Raw genomic sequence first — 18,091 nt, 5'->3', positions numbered from 1 at the left:
AGCTCAAGTGAATTTTGTGCACTGCTACTTTCCACTCCTTTTCTGAAATGTTGAGAGAGAGATCCTTTTTCCACTGTTCTTTTGGATCTTTGAAACGGAGGGACTGTAAAATGCTGTCTAAGTCCTTGAGACTGAGCAATATTTTTTCCGGCATAGAGGTAGGTGGGAGTTGAGGAAAATTGGGCAGGTTCTGTTTAATAGTTTCAAATTTGAAGGTAGTGAGAGAAATGTGTTGCTGGAAAATTAAATTTGGAGTGTAACTATTTGTATGATGTAAAGACGTTGTCTATGTACAGATCTCTATGTGATTTAATATTGAATGTTTTCTAGGCATTTTCTAGATTTGAGAGGGTGGAAAAAGGTGGTTCTCGTGCAGAGGTGCCACACATAAAAACTTATCTATCTTAAAATACTTCCTACATTGGTTCCATATTCTGACTGAGTGAAGCACAATTGGATTGTTAGTATATTGGCGATAACTCGTATTTTGTGGGGTGCAAAGCAAGGAATATAAAGAAGTACCGCAGGATTTTATTTCTATTGCGGACCAAGCCTGTGTATGTTCGTCTATTTCTGTCCATGTCCATGTTTTTATAGTTTGTATGTTTGCTGCCCAGTAATAAAATTGAAATTTAGGTAGAGCTATGCCACCTTCTGCCTTAGGTCTTTGTAGGGTCACCCTTTGGATACGTGGATGATTTGAATTCCAAATAAATGAGGTTATGGTTGAATCCATCCATCCATCCATTTTCCAACCCGCTGAATCCGAACACAGGGTCACGGGGGTCTGCTGGAGCCAATCCCAGCTAACACAGGGCACAAGGCAGGAACCAATCCCGGGCAGGTTGCCAACCTACCGCAGATGGTTGAATCTAATTTCTTAAAAAATGATCTACTGATGTATACTGGAATGATTTTTAATAAAAAGAGAAGCTTAGGAAGGATATTCATCTTAACAATCTTAATTCTTCCAGCTAAAGTGAGATGAAGGGTTGACCATCTATGCAAGTCTTGCTTAATTTTTCCATACAGATGGCAAAACTTTGTTGATACAGAACTTTATGTTTACTTGTGATGTTTACCCCTAGGTATTTAAACTGATCTGTGATGATAAAAGTGAAAGTGTCCAATTTAATATTGTATTCTTGAGAATTCACTGGGAAGAGCACACTTTTATTCAAATTGATTCTGAGACTAGAAATCTTTTGAAATTCTGTTAGTGCTGTTAGGACTGCAGGCACGGTATTTTGTGGATCTGATATATACAGTACCATATCATCTGCATATAGAGAAACTTTCTGTTCCAGTCCTTCTCTGATAATTCCCTTTTTCTCAAAAGCATTTCGACAATGAATTGCCAGTGGCTCAATGGCGATTGCAAAAAGCAGTGGTGACAAGGGGCATCTTTGTCTGGTACCACGCTTAGTTTAAAGTAGTCTGAATTAATGTTGTTAACACAAACTGAAGCTTCGGGATTGGTATACAGTAGTTTGATCCATGCACAAATGTTTGGGCCAAAACCAAATTTCTCCAATGTGGTGAAAAGCTAGTTCCATTCAACCATGTCAAATGCTTTTCTGTATCCAACGATAATATCATCTCCGGGGTGTTTGACTTTGTAGGAATATATTACATTAAACAGGCGTCGAAGGTTGGAAGCTAAGTCTCTGCCTTGAATAAATCCAGTTTGGTCTTATGATATTACCGAAGGCAGCACCATCCTTCTAGCTAGGACTTTGGAGAGTATCTTAATATCATTATTCAGAAGTGAAATCGGTCTGTACGATGCACATTTTAATAAGTCCTTATTTTGTTTAGGAAAGACAGTAATTAATGCTTGGTGAAAAGTTGGAGGTAGAATTTTATTTTCTATAGCTTCTGTAAATGTTGCTAACAGAAGGGGAGCTAGCTGAGTTGAGAATTTCTTATACAATTTGGCAGGGTAGCCATCAGGGCCTGCTGCTTTCCCACTCTGAAGTGACTTTATAGCATCTAGTAATTCTGATAGTGCCAGAGGTTTATCCAATTCCTCTGCACTAAGAGTATCTATTTGTGGTATCTGTAATGCATCCAGAAATGCAGATTAGATTTTGCCTTGTCTTCTTTAATCTCAGTAGAATATAAGGATTTATAGTAGTCTCTAAATGTGTGCATTATAATTTTATGGTCAATTTCTGGGATTGCATTGTGAAGTTCTTGCTTGTGGATTTGTTGAGCTAAGATCTTATTAGCTTTCTGTCCATGTTCATAATAATGATGTCTTGATTTAAGTATGACTTGTTCAGTTTCTTTAGTTGTTATTGTTAAGAGGTTGAGCTCTGAATGCAGAGCCTGCCCTTTCCTATGAAGCTCCTCACTTGGACACATGGCATATTCTTGACCTATTCTAGTAATTTCGTTGATTATCTCTGATACCTTCTTGGTTTCCAATTTATTTCTGTGGGAAAGATATGAGATAATCTGACCTCTTCAGAGTTTCCCAGGGTGTTCCTGCAGAAACCTCTGAGGATGTATTTGTCTCTAAGAAAATTGATTTCCTTGGATATAAATTCTGTACAGTTCTCGTCTGCTAATAAAAGTGGATTATGATGCCATCTTTGAGATGAGTATGTGGGGCATAGTGATTTTACCTCCAAAATCAAGGGGCATGGTCAGAAATAACAATAGTGTCGTACTTACAAGATTTAATCGTAGGCAAGAAGTTGTTATCTACAAAGAAATAATCAATTCTTGAGTAACAATGATGCACTGGTGAGTAGACGGAATATGCTCTTGAGTTTGGGTTTAGAAATCTCCAGGGGTCTGATAAGTTGGGGTCAGTTACAAACAGTGTAATTGTCTTTGCAGTGTTAGATGTCATCACCCCTGAGGCAGGAGACCTATCTAGGTCTGGATTTAAAACAATTAAAGTCCCCAGCCATTACAATTTTATGAGTATTCACATTGGGAATGGATGCAAATACATTTTGCATGAATTCCCTTTCATCAACATTGGATGCATAAATATTTATCAAAATCACTTTACAGTTAAACAAATTACCTATGAGAATCACATATCTCCCTTTGGGATCAGATACTACATCTGATACTACAAATGAGACTGTTCTATGTATAAGAATTCCCACACCTCTAGTTTTCTTTGTATAGCTGGATTGGAACATTTGGCCAGTCCAGTCTTTGTGCAGCTGGAACTGACCCTTGCTTTATAAGTGGGTCTCCTGTAAAAAATACTATTTTAGCATTTAGACCTGTTCTCTTTAATTCGTGATTCAGGCCTTTAACATTCCAGCTCACAAAGTTAACTTCTGAACATTTGTTGTCATTTTTTAGTGTTAAATGAAAATAAGACAGCTTTGACCTTAATTTCCAATTTTTCCAGGAGTTATTGCCATGAAGGCTATTGTTACGTTGGCACTTATAATTATAAGGATTAAAAGGATAGATTAGAGATAGCTTGCTTTCTTTCTTCTCCCCCTAGTCCCCCCACCCCCCAATTTTGCCTCCCCGTGTGAGGCTGTACCCCATTTCCCAAAGTCCCAGTCCTATGACATACATAGAGACAGAGCATGTCCAAAACAAAACAAGCCCCAAACCCCCAGCAATGGCTTTTTGAGGAATAAAATTGAGATATCTATCGCCAATACAGTCCAATTACTATAAGCATAAAATATCTTCAACAATCTCGAGATAGTAAAAAAGTAAACCCTATGGAATGGTGTTAAAAAGTGGCCCTGGATAAGCATAGTAAACCCTAATACAATAATAGCAATAACAATACACCAAGGGTATGATGTTGAACAATCTCCTTTAGAAGAGAAAAAACAATATTAATTTCTTACACACATTCATACATATATGCATATAATTGTAATTAATGCATAAACAAAAAGTGGCCAAGAAGGGAAAAGGATGTATCATTACAGTACCAGTATCATAGCAAGTGGATCAAACAGCCGGCAAGATCTTCTTTGCCATGCCATGACAGGATGCGACTCACAATTTTATTTCAAAAAAGTGTCAGGATCATAGTATATTTATAGTATTTATATATAGTATATAAAATGACAATTTCTGTAGATTCTGGTACAAATGTATTTGTATATACTTTTCAAAAGGAAATGTTTTCCTGTTTGCTTGAATTGACAGTAGTGCATTTTCTTTCTCACTCACACCAATAATGAGTAATCACAGGGTGCTTTCTTATCCTCTTTCTTTGTTTCAAATTGTAAGAATTGAAAAAGACATTCATTGTCAAAGCTGTATAATTTTGTGTAGAGTATCAGGACACTAGACCCAGCAATGACTCACAAATCAGGCTGAACAAGACATCACTCTAAGAGATACTCTTATAAGTGTAGGTCTAGTGTGTGCTTGGTGTGTGGGTGTGTTTGTATGTGTTCCGCGGTGGGTTGGCACCCTGCCCGGGATTGGTTCCTGCCTTGTGCCCTGTGTTGGCTGGGATTGGCTCCAGCAGACCCCCATGACCCTGTGTTCGGAATCAGCGGGTTGGAAAATGGATGGATGGATGGATGGATTTATTGTACAGAATTCACATACAAGTCTGTTGTTCTGCCAGTGAGATGTTACGAGTGAAGGTGAGATAAACGGACCAGAAGGGGTACCCAAATCAATCAAAGCAAATCTCATAACTGGGAAGTCTAAATTATCTGTTGTCCAGCCCAAAGCAAAAACCCTAACTCAGTGACATTGTGTACTTCCTGTCCATTTCCCTAGTAAAATTCAAAATTCATAGCATATAAACATAAAGACATTAATTTTAATTCAATAATGCATATACATAAAACTACATTTCCTGGTTCTTATGTCATGCACAAATTTGCATATTTTGTAATTGGATTTATTTAATGTTTAAGTGGGTTCACATAGCAGTAAAATGTCTTTTCTAAATCCATACAGCAAGAAATAATTCAGTTCATTGCATCTTATTAAATATCAATTTCAGTTTTCCTCAAGAAAACACCAAAAAAAAAAAATACAATGGTCATCTTACCTAGAATTTTTACTACTAAACAATGAAGCTAAAGGGATACTCCTCCAAAAAAATGACACTTTCTTGTATTTTATTCAGCCAGTGTTGTTTGTAGTGATATCCAAGAAATATTTTTATTGCCATGTTTTCATGGAGAACAGAGATAATAAACTTTCTGATACAATAGGTTTGAAAGGTGAGCTAACTTTGACCACAGTAAAGAATATCAACATTTTCATGAAAAAATCTCAATTTACTCATGATGCACAAATCAAATGTGATGTATACAATTTTGTACTCTTAATTTCCCAAATGTGTATTTTTGCTGAAATACTGTTAATAAATTGCTCTTGACACAGGGCCATATGGTAACTAGTTTCATCATGTCCCACCTATAAAAGATGGCAACAAACAGGTCCCAGTGTTCAGTGTATTGGAAGGAAGAAACAAACCTTTTTTCTCACGAGTATTTTTTGCTATAGAAGTGAAGTAAAGCAGTCACCAACTGAATATTATTTTTTTTTTTCAGACCTACTTTGGTAATTTGATTTCTATTCATTATGGCCTAGCTTTATCCAAATCTTATCCTTTTCTCTTGTTTCAAACTTCAGAATTCTCTGACAGTTTAAATACCTTATAAGATTCGTATCTATCCATTAATGAAGAACCTCTCATAACAGCTGACTAAAGAGGTCCAATAGCTCCTGGTTTAGATAAACCAGCAGTAGACTTCCATTCCAACGACTGCTATCGATAATTTAAGTAGGGAACCTGCTGTACTACTTGCTGCTCATGTTTAATGTCTTTAGCCTCATTACATCTGGCTTGAATGGAACACTGCGAACATTGTAAAACTCTAAGAATATATACAACATTTTTAATAACAGAATGTGCCACCTGATGTCCAAAAGTTACTCTGCTCTGCTTAGCAACTTCCAAAACCGTGGCAAGAAAAGGTTTGTTTCTTATCCCCTACTGCATCATAGTCATTTCAATAAAAATCCTTCCCTTTGAGAAAAGAACATGTGGGTGTTGCTTAATGATACAATCATGTACAGATTGCAGCTGGAAGATAGTGTGTTAAGCTTTTGGTCCCTAGCTTATTATGAAAGGCTCAAGCACACTGTGTGGCAGTTTGAAAGATTTGCAGCTGCATATGACATTACCACTTGCAAGGTCAGGAGCTCTCTTGGCAGCTGGGTGAGAGATTTGTTAAAAGAGGTTATGTCTAATCCAGCTGTACTGACTCTGCTGGGTTGCCAGCAGTATGCAAATATGAAAGGAGTCAGGAGATACGTCATGGTTTTATTAACAGGGAAAGGCTGATAATGGGAAGACAATAACCTATGAGATACTAAACAAGTCCAAGACATGAAACCAAACACATAATTCAAACAGGAGAGGAGAAGTCAAGATGAAAAATAATTTCACATAACCAAAGCCAAAATGTAAGATGAAAGTCATAGTTAATTAAAAAAAAAATCTGTTGCCAAAAATCAGATTGAAACATTATTGAAAACAGTAAGTCTTTTCTTTTATGTATCCACAAACATGTACAACCAGAAAGTTTATGATGTTGTTGATGTTTAAAATATTTTAGAGGCCAAAGATTAGTAGCAAAAAATTCACAAACAAAAGCCAGATCATGACATGAACAATCATCTGAGAGAGTGACTCTTTAGATTTGAGATTTATGCTTTGTGTAATATTTTAGCAGAAGCTTTCTGTCTCTGATTTCTGTGAACATATTCAGATTTAAAGTAACCAATTTAACTGAGAGTTTTATAAGTTTTGTAGAAGCATTCTGATTTTCTGCTTTGTAGAGGTTTAACAGAATCCACAGTTTTGAAGAGTTTTCTGTTTAATCAAAGAAATATTTTTTAGTGCATCATTTTCATTATTGTCAATAATAGGCTGGATTCTGCAACTCTTCCTTCAGTTCACCTGCCTTTTGCACCAAGGCCTCTACTAGTTCTGTTGCTTGCTAATATTTATTGTGCAGAATTCTCATGGATATCTCTGTATATATGTTAGGTTCAACAAAGACAAAGAAAAAAAAAAAAAAAAAAAAGAAAAGATTTTTGTGAACATACATTTAATAAAATCTTCATCTACTTCTTCATCTATAAACAATCTATTAATTCACTAATTACTATTTGAAGTTGTGGTGCTTAATATATTACATTTTATTGTTATAGGTAGAATGAAATACATTTCCAACCAATTTGTTTTTTTAACCTAGGTTAATATTTATTATTTAAATGGGTCTCCTGTTATAGGAAAAAATCTGACTTGTTGACCTAAAATATGGTAACACTTTTTTTTCCTTTTCAGTTCATAGATAAGACCTTTGACATTCCAACTAATTGATCTTATTAAATACTCACACTTATTTCATCCTTGATTTTTACACTTGAAGAATCTTAATTACTTTCTTGTTCTACAAGTTTTGTGTTTCCCTTAAAAGGCTGTATTTTGTCCGGTTTACTTATACATATTGAGGAAAAAAATTAATTGACTAAGCTAGCAAGAAAGAAAGAAAGAAAGAAATTTTGGATAGCTATTCTATTTTAAGTCTTGCCTCTCAAAATATTCCTGAAAACCTACATTTCAATCTCAATTCTCTGTCATGCCATACAACAAGGTACACAAGAAACAAACAGAGCTGCACTTTACGAAAACAACAATCTTAGCGATTAATGAGCAACTTTAAAATGCATGTACATAAAATACAACCTACTTTTTGTGCATTTCTCACATTCCTTCTTAAGTAGCCAATTTACAAACAAGCATAAAATACTATTTAGTTTACCACTCTGCCAAAGTCACCTATAAAAGCGCATCATATATCAATTGAAAAGCAGTCAATCGATAATAATATCATTATTTATTTTTGTCATTGGTCCTTCAATGGAATTAAATAAGTCTGTGGAATATAATATAAAGATGACATTATAATTTCATAACAAAATATAATACAGCGTATGAATAAGCATTACATTGGTGACGTATTGTTTCTAAGATGAATGCAAAAGAAATGACAGGAATGCCATTAAAGAAAAGCACACTTTCCTAAGAATGAACATGTTCTTCCTTTAGATGACAATGCAGCATCATTGTTTTCTTAGGCACACAGCAGCCTTTCCAACGGCTAGAAAAACAAATGTTGGACGACACAATGAAGTGAATAAGTCTGCACATCATAACCTATTTTACTCTCTTTTAGAAATACAGACGCCACCTAGACAGCATGGTATATATTTCATTTATATAATCTGTTATTTTTCCATACTCATTGAATGAAGTAAAATTCCATTATGCATTAAAAATTAATATACAGTAGATCCCTCCTCTATCGCCGGGGTCGCGTTCCAGGGCCACCCGCGAAATAAGAAAATCCGCGAAGTAGAAACCATATGTTTATATGGTTATTTTTATATTGTCATGCTTGGGTCACAGATTTGCGCAGAAACACAGGAGGTTGTGGAGAGACAGGAACGTTATTCAAACACTGCAAACAAACATTTGTCTCTTTTTCAAAAGTTTAAACTGTGCTCCATGACAAGAGAGAGATGACAGTTCTGTCTCACAATTAAAAGAATGCAAACATATCTTCCTCTTCAAAGGAGTGCGCGTCAGGAGCACAGACTGTCAGAAAGAGAGAGGATCTTGCCTGAAGAAGGGGCTTGAGTTGCCTCGAAAGCTTGCATATTGTAATCTTTTTAGTTAGCCAATAAAAGGTGTCATTTTGCATGGCTTTTCTCTACAGAGGAAAGCAAACAAATCAATAGGGCTGTTTGGCTTTTAAGAATGCGAAGCACCGCCGGTACAAAGCTGTTGAAGGCGGCAGCTCACACCCCCTCCGTCAGGAGCAGGGAGAGAGGGAGAGACAAAGAAAAACAAACAGTGAAAAATCAATACGTGCCCTTTGAGCTTTTAAGTATGCAAAGCACCGTGCAGCATGTCGCTTCACGAAGCAGCTGCACACCGAAGGTAGCAACGTGAAGATAATCTTTCAGCATTTTTAGACGAGCGTCCCTATCGTCTATGTGTGTGAACAGCCCCCCTGCTCACACCCCCTATGTCAGGATCAGAGAAAGTCAGCGCAAGAGAGAGAGAGAAAAGTAAGTTGGGTAGCTTCTCAGCCATTTGCCAATAGCGTCCCTTGTATGAAATCAACTGGGCAAACCAAATGAGGAAGCATGTACCAGAAATTAAAAGACCCATTGTCCTCAGAAATCCGCGAACCAGCAAAAAATCTGCGATATATATTTAAATATGCTTACATATAAAATCCGCGATAGAGTGAAGCCGCGAAAGGCGAAGCGCGATATAGCGAGGGATCACTGTACTCTTTGAGATGGTGGATGGTGTGTTTACCTCTCAAATACATTTTATATTGAAATCATTTGAAGACAGCGTAAGCACATTTTCCAAATTACTATGACTATAACCTGCTTTCCAGGTTGTATTGTGCTGGGTTGTATTGTTCGTTGGCTGTTGTTTGTTAGTTAGTTAGTCAACAGGTTTTCACAAAAGAGGTACCCACTACCACCCAGTAGCTTCCACCACTAAATTAATCATTTCTTCCCTTATGACACACTCCGGAATTGGCTCTGTTAAAACACGGTGGCTGCTCCCAGAGCACCATGCCACAGTATCCGAAAAAATCCTTAGTGATTGCAAGATCACCTGTATGTTAAATGCAGAGAAACTTTAACAAGGCTCCAAGAGGATGGATGTATGAACAGGTATTAGTTATATATCACTTGTTTAATTTAAATAACATGTAAATGTTGGGTTCAGAGACACAGTGCAATGGATATTGATTTAGGGTGGCTTTGTTCATTTCAGTCGAAATGAATAAACTCCCAGGTCCTATTTTTTAATTTTCTTTCTTTCTGCTTCTTCACATAAACAAATGCAATACAGAAAACGACTCTGTAAAAGTAAAGTGAGCTGCAACCTTGCAATGCTGATTCTTCAAAACCTTTAAAGAAACTAAAAATGTTAATTTATAAATATGTAATTATTAACAGTCTAAATTATTCAAATGAATTTAACATTATAATTTCAATATAAATTTTATTATTCTTAATGTTCATAGAGCTGTCATAATGTGAATTTAACTAATTTTGTGTACAGACCGCTGCCTGTGGCTACAATCTCACAAGAGAAAGCCCATTTATGAAACACTAAGTGATTGAGGACTGGGTCCAATAACTTCCATTTGCAGACCCACAGCACCACACTTCACCACAGGTCTAGGCCAGCAGTTTGGCCAGCAGTTGAAAAGCTTTACTATTCTTGAAAACACGATAGAGTTTGGTTTCAATATTTGCTTTTTACATTTTAGGTTAGGTTATTCTCATAAAACTAAAGTTCTAAAACATAGTGATTAAAAATAAACTACACTGTTTTTACACTACTGCGTTTCTGAAGGTTAGATGTGGAATGGTATAAAAATGTCTTTATGTGTATCTGAGTAATATGTTTACTGACATGTAAAACACAGTTTTCTTCACAGTTTCCAACTCAATCTCATATTTCTGAGTATGTAGCAAAATAAATCATCTGCCCTCTAACAAAAACATCAAAAATGCTGAATTGTTTTCAAAATAAGTTATTTCTGTTAGTTTACCTATGTTTACTCATTACATAGCATTTTAAAAATACTTTTAAAAAAGCTTTATGATAGCAGTTAGTTTTCAAAATATTAACTAGGTCAGGAAGCACGTATATTATAAAGGCTTTAACATTCTACTTTTATTATGATAGGGCTTACAAAACACTTGTGTATAAATGAATGATCAATGTTAAGATGAATTTTACAATTATAGTTCTGATGCTTTTGGGAAATGCTTAGATTTCACAATAAAAAATGTGTTTACACTTGAAAGGTAAAAATAGCATAAAAAAATAAGATTTATAAAAATGTACATATGCCATACCAAGTTTCTTTATTAATTTAAAAACAATTTAAAACTATGTGAGTGGAAAAACTTTTAGCTTCTCCTCATTACCTCCAATTGGTAACCATGTATAGCTTAAAAAAAAGTATTTTTTGAAAATTTATGATCTAATCACCACATAAATTTGGCCAAGTGTCTGAGTCACATCTTTACTTAAAACCATGGGAGAATAAAGAAAATGAAACCAGTGAATGTGAACTTTGAGGTATTACTGACTGAAGTAGAGAACCACAAAAATATTCTTTTTATTGATCTCTCTGCGGGAGTCATATATAAAACATAAAAAACAACAGTGGGAGAAAGTGACAGCAGCTGAGCAGAGAGAGTAATAGCAATGTGCCATCATGCAGCAGACACAAAAGCAAACATAATGTGAATCGATTCAATTGACAGTATGCATTAGAATGTGATACAATAAGAACACTATTATTGTACTTGTAAAAAAATAAAAACATTTTGGCAAGTAAATATCAATGTTTGAAAACATTTAAGTACACTTGACATACAACATCCAAACATCTTTGACTTGCCATTGTGTTGATGTCCTGAGTGGCAGGGTGTGGGTCATTGATGGGCTCATTTTGTCCCATCTCAGGTGGTAGAAGGAGTCCATGTTTTTGTGCTATGTTGAGCACCACTTCACATGTCATCACATTGCGGCAAAACTTTGTGGGGCTGTACATCTACCTTTTAATGAACCAATGGTGCATTCCACCACTGATTATGTTTGGGAGTACCATGTTTTTATATCTCTCTTTATATCTTAGTGTTTGGGGGTTGGTGGGTGGTGTAAGTAGAGAGGCTCTAAAGGGAATATTCAATTGTCAACTGAAGGAAAGGTCATGTAAGTTGTGCTATGTGTTGTATGACATAATTGGCAATGGCAGCATTACCTCTTCTTGAAGGATATCACCAATGGCAGGATATGCAAGGATAAAGTTTTCATGGATTAGGATTGTTTGGCTCATGGTGATGACTGGTCTACAAGCCGATTTAGACTTCCTTCCCGAGTTGTGTTGTCAATTGGATCCTACATAACTGAGACCCTCGCAAAGAAATCATGCAATCTCTGTTCTATAACAGGTTTTCACAACAGGCACTTTTCAAAGTGAAGAGGCTGACTGGTTCCATCTGTATGGGCTAGTTAAGATGCTAATCAGATACATTCAGTTTCATTCCATTCAGGGTGAGCAAACCGAGATCAAAAGGCAATTTGCAGTGATTGGCAATTTTTCCAAATGTATTCGGTGCAAATAACTGCACAAATGTTGCTATAAAAGCACCAACAAAGAATGAATTTGCATGAAAGCACTTTTACTCAATTAATATGCAACTAATATGTGATGTGCAAATACGTGTAGCTAAAGCTGTTGCAAAGTGATCTTGCTGAACCTATGATTTCGTCATTTTATCAAAAAGCAGTGTGGAAAGCAGACTTCAGGGTCATGCTGTGTGTAATGGTTGGCTTCTAAGTAATGGTGCGATTGCCACTTATATCAAACAAACACACAGCACACCCTTTTTATAGACAAAATAGAGAGGCTAGACACTAAGGCAATTAACATTGTATGAATTATGCATTATTACCAATGTTGAAGACAGTTGTAATCGAGAGGACATGTCAGTTAACTGCGATATAATTCATTCAAGAACATTGGAATTTGACTTATGTATCACTGAAATGTACAATGAAATGTGATTTTCTGCTCACTTCATTGTCCTGTGGTCTAGATTTGCTAAAATGCTAACACCAAAAAAGTCTACTTAGGATTCAAAGGCAGATGAAAAAACAGACACGAGCATTCATATAGGAAATATGGCGACAATTTTATTAACAAAGATAAGCAGAAAGAGCGGGGTATAACAGAAGGAGTGAACACAATACAAAAAAAGAAAGAAGAAATTAAATAATGAAGGCCTGTCTATGTCACAAATGTCACTAACCAAATATGATTATTTCTCTTCATCTTCCTATCCTTCAGTCTTTTTCTTTCACAATAAACTGCCACTCTTTTCCTACCTGCTAGATATGTCTTCTATTCCTAATCCAGGGTTTATTACTGAGGATTTGGAAGCCCTTATAAGGCCAGTACAGTTAGTACAGTATCCCAGTCGTACTACTCTACTCTTCTCCCCAACTACCTGTTTACATTCATAAAGTTAATCATTTCTACTAGTGACGCTAAATGCTAACAGATATTCTAGCAACTCAATAATACTAATTTGTTATATTTTTTTATCACCTTACATATATAATGACACTCAAACACAGATACAGAATAAGGTTGATAGTGTAATATAGGAGCCATATTGTAACACTTTTGACTAAAGGTGCATTTTCAAGAAATAAAATGAAAATTCATTAAACAACTCATCGCAAATATTACTCTCAGTTGCTTGTTTTCTTCAAAATAACTTGGTGGTAAAAATCATTTACGGAATAACGTTATTTCCTTAAAAAAAAAAGGTATTGTACAAGGTTTACCTTATCTAAGAAACAAATATTTGATTGGAGTGTTTCCATCCTGATTTGTATGTATATCACAAATTATGTACCTTTTGCTTCCCTGACATTTCCATACCCTACTGATATTGGTGACAAAAACAAAATTGACAGGATATACAGGAAACTAATAAATACTGCCCAGTTTCTAATAATTATTATGTCTCATCTACAGTAATAGGCCACAGTTGATAATATTCATAGACAATGGTGGTAAAGCAGCTGCTCAAATGATATGCCTGCAAAAAACTATCTTTTATTTTGCACTATAAACCAGATGTTGGGGAAAGACCGTGCATCAGAAAATTCTGGGAGGTTGTAGATGAGAACTGTTTAAAGAAAGCCACTGGTTATATTTTAGAATATCAAAATTAACATTTGAAATGTTGTCTAGTTGCATAAGACCATTTGTTGGACGACTAGGTAGCCATTGACCACTAGTTCCTACCCAAAAGGATGCTGCCATAATTCTGTACAAATGGCCCACTTACACTTAAAGTAGAGCTGTGAAAGAGACACTAGAGGGTCAGTAAGAACATTGTTCATTAAAGCTAATGCTTCAGTGGAAAAACCACTCCAGGTTGATGGGCATTAGTTTTTTAGGATTACTTTTTTTACTGCAAGTTTCCAGAACATTTTTCTACTATAATTTTGCAGCTTTTTACGTAACATACAGTATATCTATTTCAATTGAATGACAAACAGCCCAGTTGCACCTATCTATCAATTTTAGGCAGACAGATGCAGTTTTGTGTTGCATAATCAGTCTAAAACATTACAAAAGTACTATTAAAGCAATTTTACAACGATTTACATTAATTGATAGATGGCTAAAATTATATAATACATATTTTTATTTTCTATATTTACACATACAGTGGAACCTCGGTTTCTCGACCATAATTCGTTCCAAAACTCTGGTCGCAAACCGAGTTGGTCGTGAACCGAAGCAATTTGCCCCACAGGATTGTATGTAAATACAATTAATCTGTTCCAGACCGTACGAACTGTATGTATATATATTTTTTTTTTTAGTTTTTAAGCACAAATATAGTTAATTATACCATAGAATGCACAGCGTAATAGTAAACTAAATGTAAAAACATTGAATAACACTGAGAAAACCTTGAACAACAGAGAAAACTAACACTGCAATAGTTTGCGTTATAGTGCTAGGAACCACTCGCTAAAAACACTTTTTTTTAATGAGTTTTAAGCACAGGGGAAAAAATGAACATTTGAAAAATCCGTAATTTAATAAACCACCAAGAAAAGTAACATTGTAACAATGCAGGCTACGAACCGATCACTGTAAACAGAACTGAAAACAAAAACAAGCCTTCTCTACCTTATGCGTCCCTCTCTCTCTCACGCCTGTGTGTGTGCGTGCGTGTCTCTCTTTTGTGAGCCTGGAGCGCCTGTGTGTGTGTCTCTCTAGCGCGCTGCTGTGTGTGTGCGCGCCTCTCTCGACCGCTCCTGTGTGTGTGCACGTCTGTCTCTCTCGCGCTCCTGTGTGTGTGTGCAGCTCTCTCTGTCTTGCGCTGCCTGTGTGTGTGCCTCTGTCTCCCGCGCTGCCTGTGTGTGTGTGTGTGTCGCGCTCTCTCGCTCTCTCTCTTGCTCGCTGCACAGGAAATGCACAGGGAGAGACTGAACATGTACAAACCGAAAGGGAAACTGGCTTGTTCGTATACCAAATGTGTGGTCGTGAACCGAGCCAAAAGTTTGGCGAACTTTTTGGTCGTAAACCAATTTGTACATGTACCGAGACGTTCGTGAACCGAGGTTCCACTGTATCTGCATTTGTATAGCTGTTTTATACTTTAATTATTAGTATATAAATAGTATTTCAGTTAAAAAAGTGAATATTTATATATGTACTGCACTATACCGCCTTGGAGCAGCCACCATATTATAACTGAATGTTATCATGTTTTATGTTCTATACTTGCACCTAAATGTTACTACTGCCAAAAGCAGGTGTTTGAAAATGATTTTTCTAACTTTTCTTTAAGCAGCCCATAGTGGTAACAAATATTACAATTAACTAAACATTGCACTGCCTACATCAATTATTCTTAAGTATGACCTCTGATTCTTGAATTAATCTTTTACTATGCAAAGGGTGGATGCAGTGGACAAGGAAAACTGGGCAGCTTTACATTTGGTGAATTTAAGAAGTCATGTGGCTTCATACAAGAACAGAAAGCATGAAAAATATTTCTAAATGTTGACCCATTTGAGTGCATCTAAAATAAGCAAAGAAATTCAATAGGTGTAACTGAAAAACAATTACTGATCTCTATAGGGAATGAAAATGAATGCAATATAAATTAGTCTTTACATAAGTACAATGCCGAAAACAAGGAAAATATACTCACAAGAAGCCAGCTGCATAGGTGTCTGATAGGTTGTTTGTTCCCCCAGCCCAAGCAGGCCCTACTCCTCCAAGCCACACTTTTTTACCTGGAGCATAGGTCTTCACAACCTAAGCATATGAGTGGCAGTACCACACATAAAAATAAAAATGAACAGAACATAGTTAAAACCAGAAGCTGTCCAGCCTTCACTGAAAATCTGGACAGGTATATGGTAAATTTAATATAAATAAATGTAAATTATTACAGATAGGAAATGCAAATATTGTTTATAATTAAAAAGTGTGACTGCAGTTGGAAAATACCATTCATACATCTCTTTTTTTTAAGACACTTATTTACTCCAGTATGGACCCAGTGACTATTTTAGCAGCAATGACCACAAAGTACAAAACAATCCTGAATAGGATGCCAGTTTAACACAGGCCTTTCTGACACAACCCTCCACAATCTCATCAAGTCAATTAATCTCCAAATTCCAGGTCTTCAGTTAATAAAGTATGCTAATCTTTTGGATGCGACAGGACATCTGTGTACATATAGAAAACTTACAGAGATACAGAAAAAATGTGCAGACTCAAAAGAGACAGTAGACAGGCCACTATAATTCATCTGAGGTCTCTTGAATAGTGAGGGGGTGCTAGAAAGTACTTCTTAAGACAAACCCTTCGTAAAACTAATGGACTAATCATTTTCCATAATCAGACAGTGTATAGAAGCAATCTGACTGAGCACTTAAAAGGTAACAGGTCAAACTGTAAAATGATCTGTTAAGTCAATACTTCAAGTTTTTTGTTTAGTATTGGTCTCTGTATTACAAGGAAAGAATCTGCAAATGAAAATACAAAGAACAGCTAAAAGTCTTACTTAAGAACTGCAGTGCATGAAGCAATAATTAAAAATTTGAAAGTGGTAGAAGAGAAGAAAGGAAAAGATAAAAAAAAAGAAGAGACATCAGTCCAGATACAGAAGAATAGCCCTTTCTTAGAACATATAAGATAGAGAGCCAAATATCAGAACAAAAACATACAAACAATAATTTTAATAAAATAAAAAACAACTGCTATCCTTCAAAAAAAGCCAAGACAAGATAAAACATTTCCCAAAGTAGGGGAGCTAGGGTCTAATATATTTACATGAAAAAGCGGAAGCTTGTTTAAGTATTTAAAGAAAAGATTGAACTTGGAAAAGGGAAACCAGGTACAAGTAAATTAGGGAAAATGGATATTGGGAACATTTGAAATGACAGGTAAGAAATTAAGGAGGAATGGTTAGATGGGCAGAAATACCACCTTTTATTTCTGTTATACTAAAACATTAGTACAGGAATTATTAGCAGACAATTCTGATTTGGATCAAGTACCTACAGAAAAGGGTAAAACAAATCAAATAGAAGGACCTGAAACTGTATGTGAAAATCAGTGTGTAAGAATTTAAAACACAAGAGTATATGAAGATTTATTTCCCTATTCTGAGTATGAAGATGAAAACGGGAAAAACCTAAGGAGATGTGCGTCAGTAAAACAAAATGTATCCCTGGTATAAGCAGAGTCAAAAGGTGGGTTAAATATTTATTTTTTACTTAATAATAAGTACTGGCAATAATAGACTTAAATTGATATTGTGATTATTTATTTTGATCCCAATACAATATTCAATATTTCTCAATATATTTGCAAAACACCTTAAAGACTAACATGCTCCTCAAATATATATATATATACAAATATTTATACAAAGTCCAAAACTTGCTATTTTTTCACAATAATATAGTAGAACCCTGATTATCCACAACCCTGATTAACTGAGGTTCCATATTAATCGAGGCAAACTTGTAAGTTTAATACACTTATTTTCTTATAATTCATAAAAGCTTTGCTAAGAATGGTGTAGCAAGCATGTAAACACTATACTTTAAAACCTTGACTGTACTGAGCAAGCAGTTGAGGAACTTGTGACTGGAAATATGGACATGATTCACTCAAAATTCAGCTGCTGTCAGTGTATCACCAGCATTGACTGTGTACACATACTCTACTGTTTCGTTCAATTAGTATTTTTGTGTTCATACATTTCTGTAGTACATTGTCTTCATCTTGACTATCACAATAAACAGGAAAAGTAAGCGTGTTGCGGTATTCTCAGAAGTGAAACTGGAAGTTATGAAATGGTTGGATTGTACTGGAGATTTTGCCAATTTAATATTGAGAAGAAGTTGGAGAAAATCAAACAGAACTGCTGAATGTGATTA

The 18,091-nt window shown here is 35.5% G+C and overlaps 1 protein-coding gene across 1 annotated transcript in view; it reads right to left on the bottom strand.

Annotated features, from left to right (window-relative positions):
- Positions 1–18,091, bottom strand: part of hpse2 (heparanase 2) — a 306,556-nt gene that overhangs the window by 68,261 nt on the left and 220,204 nt on the right. The window contains exon 8 of the mRNA XM_028795686.2: positions 15,844–15,950. Within this exon, the coding sequence (XP_028651519.1) occupies positions 15,844–15,950 (107 nt within the window). The remainder of the gene's footprint in view (positions 1–15,843; positions 15,951–18,091) is intronic.

This window comes from Erpetoichthys calabaricus, chromosome 2 (assembly GCF_900747795.2).
Source record: "Erpetoichthys calabaricus chromosome 2, fErpCal1.3, whole genome shotgun sequence".
In the NCBI taxonomy this organism is placed as follows: domain Eukaryota; kingdom Metazoa; phylum Chordata; class Cladistia; order Polypteriformes; family Polypteridae; genus Erpetoichthys; species Erpetoichthys calabaricus.
Note: the sequence above shows the minus strand (reverse complement) of the source record. Positions and strands in the feature narration are given on the sequence as shown.